This window comes from Lissotriton helveticus, chromosome 12 (genome assembly GCF_964261635.1).
Source record: "Lissotriton helveticus chromosome 12, aLisHel1.1, whole genome shotgun sequence".
NCBI lineage: Eukaryota > Metazoa > Chordata > Amphibia > Caudata > Salamandridae > Lissotriton > Lissotriton helveticus.
The window spans coordinates 802,913,137-802,935,151 of record NC_136073.1 but is presented as its reverse complement, the minus strand read 5'-3'; the positions used below and the strand labels follow the sequence as shown (position 1 = coordinate 802,935,151).

Below are 22,015 nucleotides of genomic sequence, written 5' to 3'. Positions count from 1 at the left end.
GCATTGACAAGATAAAAAATAATCAAATAAAATGTGGCCCACACACAACTGATCCTTCTGTGACCATTGGCTGCAAGGCCACTTGTTATCGGTTTACGGAAAAGTCAGCCCAAGTTTACTGGAGGTGTAGTACTGCGGTCACAGACATTTACAATGGTTAGTAGACGCTATCATTTGGGTCATGTCACGTGAGTGCCCGCACAAACAACTTTAGTAGATTTAGGACATAATACTTAAATGCTGTAACAATGTTTACACTTTTCACGTTAGCCTAAGAAAAGCTAGTACATTCCTTTAAAAAAAAATCCAAATAACTTGTGAATAAATACATGTTCTTGTCAGATATGATGGATCGGACTGGGCATCGAGTTCATAGTCGTTAATTCCTGCCACAGTTTTGTAGCTACCTAGGCCTATATTCGAGTACATTGGGATTCATAACACCACCTCTTAGAAAAAGTCTTGATTGTTTGGCCTTGTTGCCACTGGAGAGTTAGTACCAGGAGGGTTTCACTAGGGTCCCCAGTTGGAAGCCCTGGAACTTCAGTAGTAAACCACAGTACCCCCACAGATACTGTCCAGTAACCACGGATAGTCGCTCTTGTACCATCCTACAGGTGGACGTGTTCTCCCATAGATTTTTCTTCTCATTGGCTACTTGGTCTTCTAGAGCTGCCTGCTCTTGAAGACATTTCAAAAAATGGGGTTTACACAGTTCTGGTCCTGGGTGTAACGCGATACAAAATACAGTGGTGCCAAACCTTATTTGGATACGTCATAAATCACTAATCCATCAAATTACAATTTATCAATGAGTAGGCGAGCTGTGATACAATTTAAATTATACAGCTAACGATTCTAGGTTCATTATTCATATATTAAATAGACAAAATGCAACAAAACAAAACCTGATTCACCATGCAATTTAATGTATTTCGATTTAGCTGGTGATATATCAATTTCATTTATATATACAACATTCAATATTCTAAAACAGAGAAGGTTGCTCCAAGGGGAAGGTGTGTAAGGAAATAGTGGTGCTCAGTGTGAATCAGTGAGAAGGGAAAGTAAATGGAAAAAATAAAGAGAGGGCACCTTACATATTTTATCACAATATGACTGGTTAAAGGTCACAGTCCTAGTAGGCCTAGCCACATATATATTGCATACGGTCGTATTTATCTGGTTCAAATAGATACACAGTTGAATATTTAGGCACGATATGGGTCACAACAAGAGTGAGTCTAGGCCTCTCAGAGGGCGTCGACGTGCTCTTGAAGACAGTTTGAGGTGAAAAAAAAATGTCTGGAACAAATGTGCAAACCTGGTCCAGCATCATACCTTCCTTATAAACAGTTCGGATTTCCTGGAGCTGCTGGTTGGTTCGCGTGGCTAGAATCTCGGAGACGGTGGCTTCGTCGGTCCCCAGGCCCTACACAGACAATGAGACATGGTGTTTTGATGGGTTAGCACTGGTGGTTTGATTTTGCCAGCCTGCTCGTAGCAGGTGGCAAACTAATAATATTGTTATACATCATGGTTTAGTGAACTTCTGTGATTTCTAGGCAGTGTGGTCAACGGTAATCAATTTTAGGGCATTTTTTATTTTTCAATCTTTTTTGTTGAAGGTAATTAAAACCATAACAATATACCAATAAAACTAGGTGAGTTGTGCAAAATGAATATACATATTAAAGAAAACGATTTAAGTTCCCAATAATGGACAAGTTTAAAGATGGCACAGGGTCCGTTTGGTGCAGCATTGACAAGTGCTGTTGTGCTTTCCCCATCAGTCTGTTTCCCACTAATTTTTCGCATTAACTTAAGAATTTTTCAGGGTACAATTAAGCTGTGGGTCATTTTATGGTGCTAGATTCTCCAGCATCTGAGGGATAAGCTGCTGCACTTTGATCTTATTTCAGACTTTCTGGAGAGTGCCTAATTTCCCAAACCATCTAACCAGGTTATGCAGACCTACGCTGAGCCGGATTTTCCGCCACCAATTTAAAGCAAGTCTTGTACTCCAATGCCGATCTGTAGTCTTCATATTCTAAGGGATTTTAGTGCTTTGCTCAAAAGGATCAAGAATTGGACTTTAAATGTAAGTGTAATTTTAACTTTGTGTTTAGAATATAGTATTTTTTTTAACTTAAAAATTCATATAGTTTTAGTTCTTACTATTACTTAAACTAGGGGTTAGAAAAAGGCTTAGTGTAAGTATAACAATTAGAATAATGTCTTTTTAAAATAAAAAATTCAGGGTTGGGATTATTACAATATGAATTAGTTTAATATGATTTAAAATACTGCCTGACCTCCATAAAAGAGACCCTCTTGAGTGTGTGCTAAAAAGAGTCCTGAAATGACGTGACCTTTAAGAGGGGTGCATGCGTGTGTCCTTCTGCCACCTATGCCACTCCACCCCTGTCTGGTGTAGGTTGCATATACGGGATGTCGATAAAAATGGGTCTTGATTAAACATTTTTTTTTTTTAAACTGAGAAATGTTTACCGAACATTTACTCTCTCTGCGATCAGTGATGCTAAATTCTGATAGGATACCAATCAATGATGCTGAATTCTGATAGGATACCAATCAATGATGCTGAATACTGATAGGATACCAATCAATGATGCTGAATTCTGATAGGATACCAATGAAGGCCATTCAGTTAGACAGACTTGTTTCCATTCACTGCCTGGTCACTCCAAGGTGCAGCCTGGAATGGCCACACGTGCTACTATAACTTCGTAGTGTGCACACATCCTTGTTTGTCCTCACCCTGGGCAAGCTTCCAGACATGGCATTAGTACAAAGCCTACACCTTTGCCCTAAACTGCCTGTAGTAACTGACTCCACGAAGGTTGGTGATATTTAAGTAGATTTATTGAAGATAGATGGAGATCAGTAGTACATCAATAGATAGCCCCACCAGGAGCACCCAGCTAGGCACTCAGCCCTACTCCAACTGACCGCTTCATAGAACAACACTCCAAATGACATATTACACTGCCCAAGCACTGGATAGGCGCCCACTGAAACTACAAAACACACATGTTCCTTTAAGGGCACAGGATGGGTGCCAACATCACAGCGCAGGGTTCTTACCTTCATGGCACCTTTCAGCTCGAGGGCATCATACTGGGCAGGGCACCTCAGGAGGCCCACGATGAGGTCCTTCAGGTGGCCAGACAGTGCCACGGTCATGGTTTGGACCAGGTCCTGTGGATACAGAACATTAATCATATGTGAATTCTACATCTTTCCATCCTGTGCGACAAGGGTTGGGTTTGTATGACGGCGCCTGCCAATGCGTCAGAGGAATATGGGACCTTGCATTGCGCCCATTGCCCTTAGAAGGATGACTAGTGCCTTGCGTACAGAATATACAGGAGTCTCCAGAATTCTTGCATGTAATATACAGGAGCGGCCAATGTCCTGGCCGGGATATATAAGAGTGCACTATATCCTTCTGACAGAAAACACAACAGTGCCCAATATACTGCCTGCGAAATATACCGAAGTGTCTGATATCCTTCCTGCAAAATGTACAGGTGCTCCCAGTGTAACAACCACAAAATATAGAAGTGTGTCCTGTATCCTTCAGAGAATATACAGTGTGCTTGTTATACTGCCCATAGCCTATACAGGTGTGTCTGGTATACTGCTTACGGAGTGTAAGTGTGCCCACTATAGCACAATGGATACCATATATAGGGCCCATGGAATATAAAGGTATTTCTGAGGAATGCAGAGTATTGCACCCACTCCCTTGGGATTGCATTGGTGCTCCCGGAATATAACTGGGATTCATGAAATATGCAATGGTTTTGTGCTTGTAAGTATGGCCGGTGCCCCGTCCACTAGGCACAAAGGAGTGCCCGTTGTTATGCCCACTGAAAGCGTTATTGAGGCACCATGTTGCTCACCAGTAGCAGTTTCTAAATCCTACTGTCCTCTGCCCAGGTAGGAGCAACAGGCGTGGACAGGCCACTGTCCAAAGACATTCGGTCTACCTTGTCCTCCCTCCCTACTCTGGCTCCACTATCAAACTCAACCTTATCTGTACCCACCACCCATACTCCCACTCTCTGTACTACCCCACCTGCTCTCAACCTCATCCGCTCTCTGCATTTCAACCCTTACAGCCTTTTGTTGGACCTCATCCCCGCTCCCACCTTTCTCAGTACTTCCTCTACTACCAACAAACTTCTCTCCTTTCCAAAATTATCTGTACCTCATCATCCCTCCTGATCCTCTCTGCACCCCGTCTTCTGGCCTAGTGATCTCTGTACCTTCCCTCCCATGGCGGACCTTCTCCGGGCCCCATTCTGCTGTGCACACGATCTCTGTAACCCATCTCACCTCACGATAGTCTTCACATCTCCTAACCCTGCTCTGACATTTTCTGCACCTCGTATCCCCCCCCCCCTGAACCTCCCTGCACCCATCTCCCTCTTCCACATTCTCTGTAGTTCATTTAGCTCCTTAACTCACTCTGCACCCTACCTCCCGGTCTCAACATTCCCTGTACCTCATCTCTTCACCGGACATTCCACACCCATCTCCCTGATTCAACAATCTCTGACCTAAATCCTTCTCCTGGTCATCTTCTCCCTGTTCCAATGTTTTCTGTACCTCATCTCACCCCCAGACCCTTCCTGCATTCCCATCGGCCTGTCCCAATATTCTCTATGCCTTATTTCACCCCGACCCTCTCCGTGCCTTATTCCCTGTCCCAACATTCTCTGTACATCATCCCTCCACATCCCAGCTCCCTGATCCAACAATCTCTGTACCTCATCCCTCCACATCCCAGCTCCCTGATCCAACAATCTCTGTACCTCATCCCTCCACATCCCAGCTCTCTGATCCAACAATCTCTGTACCTCATCCCTCCACATCCCAGCTCCCTGATCCAACAATATCTGTACCTCATCCCTCCACATCCCAGCTCCCTGATCCAACAATCTCTGTACCTCATCCCTCCACATCCCAGCTCCCTGATCCAACAATCTCTGTACCTCATCCCTCCACATCCCAGCTCTCTGATCCAACAATCTCTGTACCTCATCCCTCCACATCCCAGCTCCCTGATCCAACAATCTCTGTACCTCATCCCTCCACATCCCAGCTCTCTGATCCAACAATCTCTGTACCTCATCCCTCCACATCCCAGCTCCCTGATCCAACAATCTCTGTACCTCATCCCTCCACATCCCAGCTCCCTGATCCAACAATCTCTGTACCTCATCCCTCCACATCCCAGCTCCCTGATCCAACAATCTCTGTACCTCATCCCTCCACATCCCAGCTCCCTGATCCAACAATCTCTGTACCTCATCCCTCCACATCCCAGCTCCCTGATCCAACAATCTCTGTACCTCATCCCTCCACATCCCAGCTCCCTGATCCAACAATCTCTGTACCTCATCCCTCCACATCCCAGCTCTCTGATCCAACAATCTCTGTACCTCACCTACACATCCCAGCTCCCTGATCCAACAATCTCTGTACCTCATCCCTCCACATCCCAGCTCCCTGATCCAACAATCTCTGTACCTCATCCCTCCACATCCCAGCTCCCTGATCCAACAATCTCTGTACCTCATCCCTCCACATCCCAGCTCTCTGATCCAACAATCTCTGTACCTTACCTACACATCCCAGCTCCCTGATCCAACAATCTCTGTACCTCATCCCTCCACATCCCAGCTCCCTGGTCCAACAATCTCTGTACCTCATCCCTCCACATCCCAGCTCCCTGATCCAACAATCTCTGTACCTCATCCCTCCACATCCCAGCTCCCTGATCCAACAATCTCTGTACCTCATCCCTCCACATCCCAGCTCCCTGATCCAACAATCTCTGTACCTCATCCCTCCACATCCCAGCTCCCTGATCCAACAATCTCTGTACCTCATCCCTCCACATCCCAGCTCCCTGATCCAACAATCTCTGTACCTCATCCCTCCACATCCCAGCTCTCTGATCCAACAATCTCTGTACCTCACCTACACATCCCAGCTCCCTGATCCAACAATCTCTGTACCTCATCCCTCCACATCCCAGCTCCCTGATCCAACAATCTCTGTACCTCATCCCTCCACATCCCAGCTCCCTGATCCAACAATCTCTGTACCTCATCCCTCCACATCCCAGCTCTCTGATCCAACAATCTCTGTACCTCACCTACACATCCCAGCTCCCTGATCCAACAATCTCTGTACCTCATCCCTCCACATCCCAGCTCCCTGATCCAACAATCTCTGTACCTCATCCCTCTACTTCCCAGCTCCCTGATCCAACAATCTCTGTACCTCACCTCCACTTCTGAGCCTCTCCACGTCTCCTCCCCAGTTCCAATGTTATATGTATTTCCTTTTCATCTCTCCATGGTCTCTCACCCTCACTCACTCCATCCCTCCCTCCATCCATCTTTACCTCATTGACCAGGGTCTTGAACAGGGTGACAATCTGTTGCCTCTGGGAGTTGTTCCGCCCGGTGACGATGTCTACGATGATGTCCTTTTGTACAGCTTGGGAGGAACAGAGTTGGGTGTCAATATGTAGAATAACATGCTAATACTGGTTATGATTTCTACAGTGTCCCAAGTCGTGTGCATCCAGGGGATCTAATAGCGGGCGGCAGCTGAAGGAAGACAACAGACTTTCTGGAGTTTTTACAATGCTCGCTCTAGAGAAACTAAGCTCCTGAATTCTAATATCACCACGTGTACATTCAGCCCTTATAGGCTTTTACTTCCAATTTATTTTTACGGCTAGGCCCAGAGACATATTTCGAATATTATATATTACCTACTGGCGGTTGCCAGTAGATAGTTATATTTAGGACCATGTTTCCATAAGAAAAGCGTTTGTTGACTTGCCTATATCTTTGGCACCGGTTGACAAATCTTCGCAAACTTTTATTTAAAAAGTGCCCCAGTGATTCTTGTTGCACATGGAAATTTTGAGGGTGATCCGTCAAGCGGGGGCAGAGAAAAAGGGGAGAGGGAGTGAATGTCCATAGAGATTTTAGTCTCGACTGCAGCCCAAACCGCTGGATGGAAGCACACAAAATTTGGCAGAAAGGTAGCTCTTGGTCCAGAAAGAACCATTTTGGTTATTTGGTGGTAATCCGTTTAGTAGATTTTGAGAAATTAAAAAAATTAATTTGTATATATAGACACAGATCCTCCAAGGATCCGACCGTCCCTGTACTGAAATGCGATTGGCTTTATTGGGTGCCAACACTTCAACCAGGAAGTGTTGGCTGCCATCTTAGGTCTCTTGAGGGGGAGGGGGGAGGCTACCACCGGGACCCTGACTGGGAGCAAAGAAGCATTTTTTTGTTGGCTGGAGTTGCAGGGGATCTGCGGCTCCTGCCGAAAAAGAAAAAAAAGAAAAGTGTGGGCTCCTGCACTTCTCTACTTTTTGGACCCTGGGAGGGCCAGTTCCCAGGGGCATGAAGGTCTAATAAAAGGAGGGGGCGCACCTGGCCATCATCCTGAGGCTCTATTAAGCCCCAGGGACAACCACCTCCCTGGGGCTTTTAAAAAAAATATAATAGAGGGGGCTGTGCGGACCCCCCTCCTGGGCTCTTTTGATCCCCAGGGACCACCACCTCCCTGGGGCTAAATTAAAAATAAGGGGGATGGAGGGGGGAGGAGATGTGGACACTCAAAGCCCCGGGGACCACCACGTCCCTGGGGCCTAAAAGGTAATTAAAACTAGGAAGGGGGCTGCGCGGCCCAACTCCCAGGCCATATATGGCCCAGGAGACCACCACCTCCCTTGGGCCAGCCCATTCTCCCAGAAGGGAGGGGCCATGCGGTCCCCTCCTGGAGTCAATAATGGCCCCCAGGGTGCTCCTGCTGTTCTGTGGTGCCAACCCCCGCTACATACCGGTTTGCTGGGACTTGGCAGGAGCTTTGGCAGCTCCCACCAAGTCAGAGCAAACACTCCGCTTCCAGCAAGCGAGAGCTGACAAAATGCTCTCGCTTGCTGGAAGCGGAGGTTTCATCTGTTTTTCTGCCCGCTATCAAGCGGGCAGGGAAACTGACAAAATGATTGCTCTTGCATGGAGGGAGCAGCCTTTCAGCAGCTCCCTCTGTTTAGCAGCAACGGCGGCTACTGCAGGAGGAGGCAGTTGGTGGAGACGGTGGGTGCCTAGAGGCTCCCCCCGCCGTCCACGTGGAAAAGAGCAGAAAGAGGCAAAATAAAGGTGAGAAACGAGCTGAAAGAGGCAGAATAAATGTCAGAAATGAGCTGACAGAGGCTAAACAAAGGTCAGAAATGAGCAAGAGCCAGAATAAAGGTGAGAAACTAGCAGATAGAGTCAGAATAAAGTTCAGCAACGAGCATAAAGAGTCAAAATTGAGGTCAGAAACAAGCAAAAAGAGGCAGAAAAGTCAGAAACAAGCAGAAAGACACAAAATAAAGGCCAATAACAGGCAGAAAGAGGCAGAATAAAGGTCAGAAACTAGCAGAAAGAGGCAGAATAAAGGTAAGCAACTAGCAGAAAGAGGCAAAATTGAGGTTAGAAATTAGCAGAAAGACTTAGAATAAAAGGTCAGAAAAGAACAGAAGGATGCAGGAAAAAAGGTCAGCAACGAGCAGAAAGAGGCAAGATAAAGGTGAGAAAAAAGCAGAAAGAGGTAGAATAAAGGTCAGCAATGAGCAGAGACGCAAAATAGGGGTGAGAAATGAGCAGCAACAGGCAGAAAAAGGTCTGCAGGGTGCAGCAAGAGCAAGATAAACGTGAGAAACAACCAAAAAGGGCAGAGTGAAGGTCAGAAACTAGCAGAATAAAGGTCAGTAACTAGCAGAAAGAGGCAAAATAAAGGTGAGAACCAGCAGCAAGAAGCAGAATAAAATGGTGAGAAACAAACAGAAAGAGGCAGAATAAAGGTGAGAAACGAGCAGAAAGAGGGAAGATAAAGGTAAGAAATTACCCAAAAGAGGCAGAATTAAGGTCAGCAATGAACAGATAGAGCCAGAAAAAAGTGAGAAACTAGCAGATAAAGGTCAGAAGGGAGCAGAACGAGGCAGAATAAAGGTCGGCAACGAGCAGAAAGAGGCAAAATAGAGGTCAGAAATTAGCAGGCAGAGGCAGCATACAGGTCAGCAACAAACAGAAAGAGGCAAAATCGAGGTCAGAAATTAGCAGAAAGAGGTAGAATAAAAGGTCAGAAAAGAACAGAAAGAGGCAGAATAAGGGTCAGCAATGAGCAGAAAGAGGCTAAATAAAGGTCAGAAAGGAGAAGAAACAGGCAAAAAAACGGTCACCAATGAGCAGAAAGAGGCAAAAAAAGGTCAGGAAGGAGAAGAAACAGGCAAAAAAACGGTCACCAATGAGCAGAAAGAGGCAAAATAAGAGTCAGCAACGAGCAAAAAGGGGCAAAATAAAGGTCAGGAAGAGGCAGAATAGAGATCAGAAACTAGCATAATGAGGAAAAATAAGGGTGTGAAACTAGCAGTAACAGGCAAAATAATGCTCAGCAACGAGCAGAAAGAGGCAAAATAAAGGTCAGCAGTGAGTAGAATAAGCAGAAAATGAGCAGAGAACGAGCAGACGAGCCCAAAACAGAGAGCACTCAGACACACCCACACACAGACCTACTGAAGCACTCTCGCATTGACTCACAGACCCACTCAGAGACTCGCACACCCACCCAGACCTACTGAGATACTCATGCACTCACTCACACGCTCCCTGTCAAAGTTAATGGTTACATTTACTAAATAAAATACAAAAAACCCTAGGAACTCACTTAAAAAAATGAAGGATACATTGACATTATCGTTAGGAAATAGGATTTAAAAAACTGTAGACATTCACTGAAAAAAGCTAAGGTTACAGGGTTGTCATAGTTGGGCTCAGATTTCACTCTTACTAAACCATAGAAATTCTGCAATTATAGATACCTAAGCTAACTATAACGTATGCCCCCGCAATGCAGTGCTTATGACCACACACATTACATCACTGATGACATGTCAGTGAAATCACTGATGACATCTCAAATGACATCACTGATGGCATAATCCACCAAACCATTCACTCAGCCACCCACACCCCTATACAACCTCACATATACCCCTCCACACAACCACTCATAAATCCATTCACAGACCCATACAAGTACTCACACACCCACTCACTAATTCATGGACCCATTCACATATTGAGGTGCTCATGCAGCCACTCACACAACCACTAACTTGCCCATATAGCCACTCATGCACCCACTCACTAATACAGACACTCACACATCCAGTCAAACAGACATAGACACTAACTCACACACCCATACAGTCAATCACACACTGAGCCAGTCAGTTATACAACTACTCACACACCTACTCTCTCACCCATTCGGTCAATCATACAGCCACTCACTCACCTATACAGTTACTCACACATTCACTCACTTACTCATACAGATACTGACATGTACTCATTCACCTATACAGTCAGAGACGCAAGCACACACTCACCCATACAGCCACTCTCACATTCCCTCAGTTACCCACGCACTCATCCATATACCACTCATGCACTGTCACCCCTACAGCCACTCACATACTCCATCACTCACCTACACAGCCTCTCACATACCCACTCACCCACCCATACACCACTGACTCATCCACTCACTCATGCACACAACCACACACACATTTACTTACTCGCCCCTACAGCCACTCACTCAACCATACAAGCACTCAGACACCCATAGAGCCACTCTAACACTACGGATACACACAGTCACACAGCCACTCACATAATATATGTTCAAAATTGTTTCACTCAGCAGTACACAAAGTATAGTCCTTTGAATGTTGTAGTATCTTAGTAAATCTGTTTAACTTTTAGAAATCACTCCCTGGATGATGTATTCAATGATGTCATTCGAGATGTCATCAGTGATGTCACTGACCATGTCATGAGTGATGTAATATGTGAGGTCATAAGAAGTGCATTGCAGGGGCATAACTTCTAATTAGCTCAGGTAACTATAAATGTTGAATTTCTATGGTTATGTAACAGTGAAATCTGAGCCCAACTAGAACGACACTGTAACCTTTATTTTTTTCCGTGAATATATAACGTTTAGGCCTTCTTATTGGATGTTCAAACTTGTTGTTGACTAGACAGAAGTTAACTGTAAATTTTAATTCACAATGCTGAATTCATTTGCAGAATGTTTAGCTTCCGTAAACAAATAATAAACTTTAATGGATGTTTTACACAGCACATCGTTTTTCTGTCTATGCTGAAAAAAGAACACTTTCACAATGACGATACTGCTCTTCAGAGCATTAATTGGCACACCTGATAAGCTCATCCTTGCAGGTCCATCATCAGTGCACACATCAATAAATGGAAAACATAGTTTACCCCGAAACTGGAACACCACATGCCATTATAATGCGGTTGTTACAACGACTGTGTTGTTACAACGCATGCCATTACTCCGCAAGTCAGAACAACAACTTGCTCTAGGGGTCAGAAGGTGTTGTATTTAAAATCCAACACCTTCCCTACTGATGCACAGACTGGAGTTGGAATAGTAAATTATAATATTCAAACATCCAGCCCCCAAGGAGGAAGTAATTGTTCCGACATGTGGAGTAAAGGCATGCGTAAAAAAAGCATGCGGGATAACGAGACATATTCTCTATAAATAAATCCTCCACTGTGTGTGAAAATAAAAATCGCAAACCAAAAAAACACATATTTCAAAACACACTGACAGACATATCTGCAGTCTCAGGAGAACAATAGATATTAAACAATGATGCTCACATTTTTATGAAGAGTTCTAAAATCAATTAATAGATCATGCAATATTAAAAAAATATGTAACACGAATAATGATGTTAAGTGCTGCGATGTTAAATCCTGTCCACGGCCAGATCACCGACTTGTCTCGCGATTGAGCTCGGCAGAGCAGTTCACTGTGCTGGCTTCTATTAGGTGTACTTGTACCTTTTTGGTCTATTGCGTCTGCAAGATCTTCCACATCGATCTGCGGTTCAAACCCCGGGTGGGGTTTCACGGTGCCGAGGGTCCCCCAAGCTGCGACCTAGTCAAAATAAGGGAGAGTGAATGACAAGGGTGGCAAGCTGAGGTGCTACCCCAGAAGACCGACCAGGCTCAGTCACATACAGAGCGGATATGGCGTTACCTCCCACCAATACCTCCCACCAATGAGAGATGCACTCCAAATATTCCAACATTTATAAGCACACCTGTGAAAAATTCATACTACAGTTCTTAATTGTGGATTACAGAGAAAGCGGCATTGTGTTCTCAGCGCCATGGAGAGAACCACAAAGCTCACATCAACATGAGCCTTTGCATGGAGCGCATGTACACAGCCACTCTCTCCAAAGAGGTACCACTACTTCTGACCCAAAATACAAGCATTGAATGACATTATCAGAGGGTAGATATCATTAGATGTGGGGTATATAGCTCAGTGAGCTACACACTGACAGTCGGGATATGCTTTGATCTTACCATTTTGCAATCTAGACCATCCATCAGAGCTGCCGACCATTAGAGGTTCATTAAAGGCATTATTGGTCCAAGCAAATGCGATGGCATATTACAAGGGAGCGGAATATTAATGGTCGGTATAGTCTTCTACTGCAGGCTATAAGGCTATTAGAACATTCTCCCCGATGAGGACAGAGTGCCCCAACTGAAAAGAAAAGCCGCCACAGATACCAAGTGAGTTTAAAACCCCCACAGCGCAGAAGCTGCTGAGCCTATCACAGCTCCTGCTGTCTTTCTAGAACTGTTGCTGCTGGGTGCATGGTCATGTGACAAGCATAAAACAGAAAAAGAGGGAGCTTCAAGGGGGCTGAAGTTAGCCCCCCCCACCCAGTGCCACATGGGAGAACGGAGAGAGGTAAGCTCTCTGCATGCCCTCACCCACAGCCTTTTCCTCTCTCAATCCCTTCCAGTCTACAGGTCTTGGAGAGGGAGGGGATGGAGAGTCTAAGGCTGTATACTGAAAAGTTATGTCAATGTTTATAACTCGCTGCTGCTCCATTGCCTTCAACAGAGCTCTCAACCTTCAAAAGTTCTAATCGTTTCCCAAGGGCTTAGCTGTGCACAGAGCCTCTACAGCAGCGCTTAATTTGGAAAACAAAATAAGTGCCATAGCCCTCGTCAGGAGGCCGCTGCAGCTTACTCCACCCATTTACCCTGCCAGCGCTGCCAATGAAAGTACCAACATATCTACTAACCATCACACTCCTACAAGTGTGGATATTCAGGCTATTCCATGCCTCTAAAGTTGCAAGAATGGTTTGGATGGGAGGTATTAGTTATTTGTAATGTGTACTGAATTAATAAACAACTGTTGTTGTCTTCATCTCTAAATTAGACAGACAGCACCACCATGTGGCAGACTGTCATAAGTGTCGGTGTTAACAATTAGGTGCAGGTGCTGAGCACTGGTAGCCACCGGCTCAAATACAGCACTGATCTACAGCGCTCAAACAGATGGAGGAGACTAGTTTAGAGGTTAGGGACCATTCAAGCACAGAGCAGTTGTCACTCATCCCTTAGGTACAAGAAGGAATGGGAAGGACAGTTGTATGAGAGAGGGGAAAAAAAAAAAAGAGTAGCAGAACCAAAAGTACAGGTATCGGAACTCAAACTTTACAGGGGTACCGTAAGTACATCGGTCTCACAGCACCCACTACAGTCCAGCAGGCATCATTACCTACAAATGGTCTTCCATACCGGGCACTACATAAGGGTTTTATTTTCTATCTCGCTGACATTATTGAAAGGGATGTTAGAACGCTTTACATTAGCTCATTTCAACAGGTTACATATGTACATACAAAATATTTACATTATTGAAAGTGAATGAAAGTTGACAGTTGAATTTTTAAATACACTATTTATAGTGGTAGTTACCCTATAAAGTGAGAATATCAAAAGACGTGCAATCAAGATTCAAAGACTTGATAGGGAGGCGAAATAAAGCCCATGCAATAGTGTGCAACGCATAATGCCAAATATGAGGATGATCGAATCAATCTGGTATCAGGACAAGCCTGGACTCTAACATGGGCCACTGGAACTATGCAGCAGTGCAAACCAATGTATGCAGTTGGATTGACTAAATTATGTGGCAAGCAGTGCTGAACTGTAGAGGAATCGCAACGGATCCCGGTTTCGGCAGCTATATCCCCACTGTAATAGGCTGAATTTCTCCTAGTGTCATTTTCCTACACCTACTCACATTTCAGCAGCGTTTGCACCTTGTCTGCATTCTGTTCAGAGCAGCCACATGCAGGCGACAAGGGGGCTTTCTTATTTACACGTACAGCTGGTCCCCACAAAAAGCCTGATGTAAAGGGCTATCAGCCAGACGAGTGTTTGACTAGATGGCTAGATGGAAGCTATCTGGAGCTTAACCTAAGTGCAATAGCAAAGCAAGGAAACCAAGGTGCACAGTGTGTTATCACTCCACAAGCACTTAAGAGAAACTATGACCTGGGACAGGTTTTTAACTTTGTTCAACTCCCTATGTAAAAGATGCGCTTGCTCAATTAATTGCACAAATATTGACGTAAATTGCACCTACTATTTTTTTTAATTTAATTCTTTTAATGGAAATATAGAAGTGCAGGTACTCGCTATTTAGAGGACCATTGTGATACTGCAAAGTGCTGCCACGCTACGATTAAATGAATTGCAGTAGCGCTGGGAAGTGCTGGTACTCTCCCATTAAATGTATTGCAGCAGCGCTGAGAAGTGCCGGTACTCTCCCATTAAATGCATTGCAGTAGCGCTGGGAAGTGCTGGTACTCTCCCATTAAATGTATTGCAGCAGCGCTGAGAAGTGCCGGTACTCTCCCATTAAATGCATTGCAGCAGCGCTGAGAAGTGCAGGAACTCTCCCATTAAATGCATTGCAGCAGCGCTGAGAAGTGCCGGTACTCTCCCATTAAATGTATTGCAGCAGCGCTGAGAAGTCCCGGTACTCTCTCATTAAATGCATTGCAGCAGCGCAGAGAAGTGCCGGTACTCTCCCATTAAATGTATTGCAACAGTGCTGAGAAGTGCTGGTACTCTCCCATTAAATGTATTGCAGCAGCGCTGAGAAGTGCCGGTACTCTCCCATTAAATGCATTGCAGCAGCGCTGAGAAGTGCAGGTACTCTCCCATTAAATGCATTGCAGCAGCGCTTAGAAGTGCCGGTACTCTCCCATTAAATGTATTGCAGCAGTACTGAGAAGTACTGGTACTCTCTCATTAAATGCATTGCAGCAGCGCTGAGAAGTGCTGCTACTATCCCAATAAATGTATTGCAGCAGCGCTGAGAAGTGCCGGTACTCTCCCATTAAATGCATTGCAGCAGCGCTGAGAAGTGCAGGTACTCTCCCATTAAATGCATTGCAGCAGCGCTGAGAAGTGCCGGTACTCTCTCATTAAATGCATTGCAGCAGCGCAGAGAAGTGCTGGTACTCTCCCATTAAATGTATTGCAACAGTGCTGAGAAGTGCTGGTACTCTCCCATTAAATGTATTGCAGCAGCGCTGAGAAGTGCCGGTACTCTCCCATTAAATGCATTGCAGCAGCGCTGAGAAGTGCAGGTACTCTCCCATTAAATGCATTGCAGCAGCGCTTAGAAGTGCCGGTACTCTCCCATTAAATGTATTGCAGCAGTACTGAGAAGTACTGGTACTCTCTCATTAAATGCATTGCAGCAGCGCTGAGAAGTGCAGGTACTCTCCCATTAAATGCATTGCAGCAGCGCTGAAAAGTGCCGGTACTCTCCCATTAAATGTATTGCAGCAGTACTGAGAAGTGCCAGTACTCTGCCTTTCAAATTGAAGAATTGTAGGTACTCTGTTGCGAACAGTTCCTGCCCATTTAAAGAATTGCTTTTAACCCTGTAAGATATTTTAAAATGTAGACTTTTGTGACTGATTAAGTAATCTAGAGCAGGTTTACTGTCACATATGTCCTTGTTGCCAATTTCTTTGCAGCGGATATATATATATATATATATATATATATATATATATCCACAAACTTTCGGCGATACAACCAGCGCCTCCTTTGATCACGCCGGGCTGCAGCGGGGTTCGCCAACCCCCCTTAATCCACAAAACAGTCGTTCTCAGGTTCCAAACAACAGACTGCAGCCCATATTCATGATCGTCAGATGAAATATATTATGGCACAAACACCATAATAAATTTCATCTGAAGATCATGAATATGGGCTGCAGTCTGTTGTTTGGAACCTGAAAACGACTGTTTTGTGGATTAAGGGGGGTTGGCGAACCCCGCTGCAGCCCGGCGCGATCAAAGGAGGCGCTGGTTGTATCGCCGAAAGTTTGTGAATATATATATATATATATACACTGTACGACTCTGCTTTCCAAGCTCTGCCCCTCGCGACTCCACCCCCTTTCCTCTGCCACACCTGACCCACAATTTATCAATTAATGGGTTCCTGGTCTGCGGTGGGAGTCTGGCCACTGGCTGCATCTCATTAATACCAGGTGAACGTTTGAAAGATCATTTGATAATTTCTGCAATTGCAAGTGGCTCCCACTGGCACGCGCCTCTCAATAGCATACAGCACGTGCACAGCAGCCAGGCCGTAGCATCCTGAGTATCTGACCCTTACTGCAGCACCCAGATCACACAGGCATCGCGGGAGCGCCGGGATTTCACAGAGCACCCATCTCAGAGACACACTCACTTTATCTGCCAGGGAGAGCTGTCCGAGAATCTCCAACGGTAGAGACATCCTGGGGTTTTAGCACTGAAAAAGAGGGGGAAAAAGCAATATGAAACAACAAGAATAAAAAAGTAGATGACGTAAAAAGTCACGAATAATGTAACAGTGGGTGTTATGCAAAGGTGGTCTAATTAGAAACCAATGGCAGCTTTGGGCGGTGGCTCAAAGCACATCCTTTCTGCCCCCTCCCCAAACACCCCCTGTCCCACCGACCTACCTGCCCAGGTGCAGACTCCAAACACAGACCCATCATCTGCGGTACCTACCTGCCGAGCGCGCCTCTGCCTCTCCGGGCGGTGCCCTCCGTGCCCTCCCAGCGCACCCACGCCCCACCCGCGGCTCGTCCCGCCTCGCCGCCGCTGGATCTGGATTGTGCACAAGATCAACAGTGACAATGCATCTGGGGCCTGGCGCCAGGCCCTGCGCGCACCGTGCCCGCTGGGGAGAAGGATGGCAGCTCCTGTCCGCTCCCGCCCCACTATGGCAGGCGGAGGGGGTGGGCAGGGGCCGGTCTGATGTATGAAAGACTCAGGCAGCGTCTGGAAAAAAAGCCACCCCACACATGATTTTACCTCAGCCAGGTTGGACTGGCCATTCGGTCCCTCGGGCACTTTCCCGGGAGGCTGCATGCTAGGGGCGTTTTTCACAGCAGGGGGAGGCTGCCACGACACACTATGCCCCTTGACCACATTCTAGTCGCATTCTCCTGTTATCGGTACGAATATTTTTTTCCAGGGCTAATCTTAGTTTCCAGTCTGGCCCCCCTTGTGTTTCAGATACAGGTGGAGTCAAGCCTTCTCTGAGGATGTGGCGCAGCGGCCAGAGCTGCTGACTCGGGAGCTGGGAATCCGGGTTCGGTTCTTGCCATCAAGCGCAACTTCCTGTGGTTCTGGGCAAATCGCCTGGATACCCTCACGGGTGATAAGCTGCGTTATATGAATCTACAGATGAACTAAATGACGTCACTCCTAAAGCATGGAATGACCTGCCGCTACACATAAGTGCCACCCTCTTACTTCTTAGGAAGCAGAGGATCTGGCTTTGCGGGTACTCCCACCAGGCCCTGGGTGTGGCTAGACTCACACCTGCTCAGCGCCAGGACACCCTCCCAGGTGATGGAGCGCTCTATAAATTTGCATAACATAACAACAACAGGTACCCAACACAGGCACCGCACAAGCGACTGACATTGGGTATCCTTCCCCCTTTCAACGTACATGTAACCGATTTGACCTCCCCAGCCCCATCAGCCTTTAACCCCTTGGGCGCGGCCGCGATTCTGCGCCCGTGCGGCGCTTTTAATGAGTGTGCAGGTTCATGACGGCCGGGGCCCGTCATCAGCATGGAAGGGGTTAAAGGCTCGAGATATGACTGAATGCCCTGGTTCACCTCCAAGTCTTTCAAAGGCCTGCTTGCGACATGCCTTCCTCGGCTCTACAGGCCTTTCTGAGGCCAACGAGCCAGCTTGCAAAACTGATACTCCAAAGTGCTTGGAAGGGTATGTATGTGGTATTTCTACAGCGCAAACCTAGACAAAAGGCAGAGGGCGCTGTACAGTGTCAAGCGCTATGTCCTTCAGATGAAGGATTGAAAGTCTGTACATCTCCCACCACTGCAGCTGGCATTTTGGGGGCTTTTATTCTGCTTTATGTTTGCATTCTTGCTTTTTATGCAGATATAGGCTACCCACAACAGGTTTGTATAGGAGATTGTACATGCACTTGGAAAGTGTTCAGCCTTGCACTACCGCCTCCAAAGGAAATGCACATTGCACTTAAGCAAGTCTCCCGAGGTGCACTACAATGCACAACACTTCCAAGGGGTTACCCAGGACCCTAAGAATCACACGTGTTGGTCTGCAAAGATGGGTCCTTTAGTTATTTCTGAGACAATTTTTTTTTTTTAAGGTTTTATACAGCGCAAACTCGCCCGAAGGTATTGGAGCGCTTTACATGAGCACCAGTTACATTACACAAGGACACATTCGTTTGTGGTAGACGTGGGGAGATTACATGATTTGCCCAGAATCACAGGCTGTTGATTGTGCCAACGCAGAGACTTGAACCCGATTCCAGGGCTCCAAAGTCGGCAGCTCTGGCCGTTACACTGATGAACGAGTTCTGTTTGCCAGGGCCCGAGGTATTGTTCAGGAAGCTACTGCCACTTGCACCGCCAACTGGACCCGTAATCAATGCCACTAAAAGCTCCCTACTAAACACCACACTCCTATAACTGTGACACTTTGGACAAATCCAGACAACCCAAAACAGTAAAAATTGCCTGGACGCGTTTTTTTTTAAGATGTGTATTTAATTTTTAAACTGGTGTCCTCTACCTGGCAGCAAAATCTGGTTCCCCATCTGATCTTTACCCCCCTAGCACTATGGCTCTTCCGTCTCCAACCTGTGCTCCAGTAATACAAAAAATCTTCAATTCTTCGATTCTGACCGGTCGCATCCCACCCACTTGGAAAGAAGCATTTGTGCGCCCCATATAAAAGAAACCATCTGCCAACCCTCTGGTTCTCGGTAATTACAGACCGATATCTCTGTTATCCCTGCTGGGAAAAATGCTAGAATCGGTTGTAAATAAACAGCTTAGCCAGTACCTAGAATGTAACAACCTTCTTGACCCCTCACAGTCAGGTTTTCGCCCCGGCTTCAGTACAGAAACAGCCATCCTGGCTGTAACTGATACTCTTAGACTAACCCTTGATGCCGGAGGATCCATGATATTGATCCTGTTAGATCTCTCCGCCGCTTTTAATACTATATCCCACCAACTGTTGGCGGAGAGACTACAGGAATGCGGTATCGGGGGGAGGCTTTGCAGGTGCTACGGAATTTTCTAACGGATAGATGCCAAACCACTATCCTTGGCCCCTTTGCATCTCAAAAATTCCTGCTGGATAAGGGTGTGCCTCAGGGCTCATGTCTGAGCCCCATGCTCTTTAATATATATATGGCCCGCATAGCGAAAATTGTGCAACCATTTGGCTTTGAGATAGTTTCTTACGTCGATGATACTCAACTGCTTTTTCCCGTCGGCACCAACTCCACCGACGAGAATTTACGTTTCTCGGGTGGAATGTTGGCTATCTCGGAGTAGATGAGTGAGCATTGCCTTCAGCTCAACCCGGGGAAAACAGAGCTTATGCTTCTAGGCAAAGCCGCTCAATTCTGTTCACCTGGCTGGTGGCCATCAGAGCTGGGTGAAGCTCCCTCTCAGTAAAAAGTCTGGGAATTCAACTGGACCATAAACTCACGATGGAAGACAATATCAAGAATATCTCTGGGTCATGTTACTACAGCCTTCGCCTCCTCCGAAAAATACTTCCCTATTTACCACTGAAACACCTCAGAACAGTAGTTCAGGCAATGGTGGTGAGTCGGCTTGACTATGGGAACGCGTTGTTGGCTAAACTGGGGGAGACAACTCTAACCAAACTTCAAGTGATTCAAAATACGTCAGCAAGAATGGTTTTAAACCAACCCCCTGGAACCCCTTCTCTTCCCCTTCTTAGAGAACTGCACTGGCTTCCAGTGAAAAAGAGATCACTGTTCAAAATCTGCTGCCTCTCTTTTAAAGCTCTTAAAGGGGAGGGCCCCCGCTATTTGCAGAACAAACTATCCAAGCACCGGTCTGAATGCAATTTAAGATCCAATTCACGAGCTTTCCTGAAGGTCCCGCGCATCCGCTTAAATCGCACAGGTGGTAGAGCTTTCTCCTATGTGGCTCCCAAATATTGGAATTCACTTCCTGAGACTTTGCGTAAATCTACATCTCTTATGGCCTTCAGGAAACAACGAAAAACCTTTTTGGTCTAATTAGGTCCTTTTTCTCGAGCAAACACCATCTTGATCCGCCTTACGTTATCCCTTAGGTCAAGCGCTGAGATGCCCTGGGTGAGTCACGCGCTATACAAAAAAAAACCTAACATAACATAGACAAACAGTGCCACCATATGGTGGAGTCAAGCTATCCAGGCTGATGAAGGCTGATAGCCAGAAACCGGTCCTTGGATGCTTGATTCCGGTCTGGGAAAGACATGGCTTGGTAGTTCGGACCGGACTGTTCCCATGAGGCACAGGGTCAGAGCTGATTTGCATATAGCCAGTGTCTAACCCAGGGTGGTGTGGAGTGTAAAAAAAACGATGGATTTAGGCCCAGATCCTTGTACTGGGGTGAATGTATGACATTGTTCTACATTCTGTCCATCAACTGTGTTTTTTGCAATTTTCACCGAGTGGGCTGGGTATGCTCAGACGTGAGTCCCAGGCTCTCCACACCACTGGAGTCAAGCTATTCAGGCTGATGAAGGCTGATAGCCAGAAACTGGTCCTTGGATGCTTGATTCCGGTCCCATCCTTCTTCTCTTTCTCTCACTCTTGAAGCCTTCCATTGCCAGCTGCAATTAACCTCTGGGAGCCGGGGAACGTGACAGATACACCAGGAGCACCCAAGTGCTTTCAAAACAGGGCTCCAGCCCACTGGGGAAATGCCCAATGGAATAAAAGGCCGGTCCAGCCCTGGTTTGATATGCAAGGCTCAAATTATTTTACCTTTTGGTTCTGAAGAAACATTGTTTGTTGCATTCAGACTAGTTAAATTAGGAGTTGTCTAGGACAGGAAATGGCACCTATTGGCTACTTCTGGCTCAAATCAAATGCCTCCTGTTAGAGGTGAGAGTTACACAAAAAGTATCCCTCGTCTACAACTTCATAACGATACAAACATTGACAAAATCCAAAAGTAAGCAACCAATGCCAGAGCTATTGGCTTTACCAAAGCTTGTGAAATGTCATTCACCACTAGTAACGAAAGTTGCCTTGAGGGGTGAGAATAGACGGGTACCATGAGTTACGTCGATCCCCTCTTGTTCCGTCAACTCTGCAGCCTTCCAACAGGTTTGCCTCACCATCGTATGTGCCTTTGGGAGCCTAGGTGAGCTTGGGGCATTAAGCCCTGTTAAACATTTTGACTTCCTTTGGCCTAGCAGAAGTAGGTGGCATCTAGGACTTTTAAAGATTGTATAGCGTTTGCCGAGGTTGCCAGCCTTGAATGCTCCTGGTTGCTCCTTCATGGTATGTATTTCTTTAAGGCGTGGGCAGTACCCTTGCCTTTAAAAGGAAAATGGCATGTGCACTGCTCATGGCACAAATTCCAGTTCCTGCTGTTTTAGTATCTTTTTACTGATTTGACACCAACTCTGCAGGGCAAAT

The 22,015-nt window shown here is 46.1% G+C and overlaps 1 protein-coding gene across 5 annotated transcripts in view; it reads right to left on the bottom strand.

Moving 5' to 3' along the window:
* The window catches only part of ANXA9 (annexin A9), a 155,132-nt gene that overhangs the window by 47,549 nt on the left and 85,568 nt on the right, over positions 1 to 22,015 (bottom strand). For 3 of the 5 annotated variants that reach the window (XM_078669119.1, XM_078669117.1, XM_078669116.1), the window contains 5 exons: positions 16,755 to 16,817; positions 12,000 to 12,096; positions 6,446 to 6,540; positions 3,109 to 3,222; positions 1,342 to 1,432 (listed from right to left, as the gene is read on the bottom strand). In XM_078669119.1, the coding sequence (XP_078525245.1) occupies positions 1,342 to 1,432; positions 3,109 to 3,222; positions 6,446 to 6,540; positions 12,000 to 12,096; positions 16,755 to 16,802 (445 nt within the window). In that variant the 5' untranslated portion in view covers positions 16,803 to 16,817. Of the gene's footprint in view, positions 1 to 1,341; positions 1,433 to 3,108; positions 3,223 to 6,445; positions 6,541 to 11,999; positions 12,097 to 16,754; positions 16,818 to 17,010; positions 17,034 to 17,059; positions 17,243 to 22,015 lie in introns of those variants that run through there. The other 2 variants (XM_078669120.1, XM_078669121.1) reach the window with 2 other exon arrangements.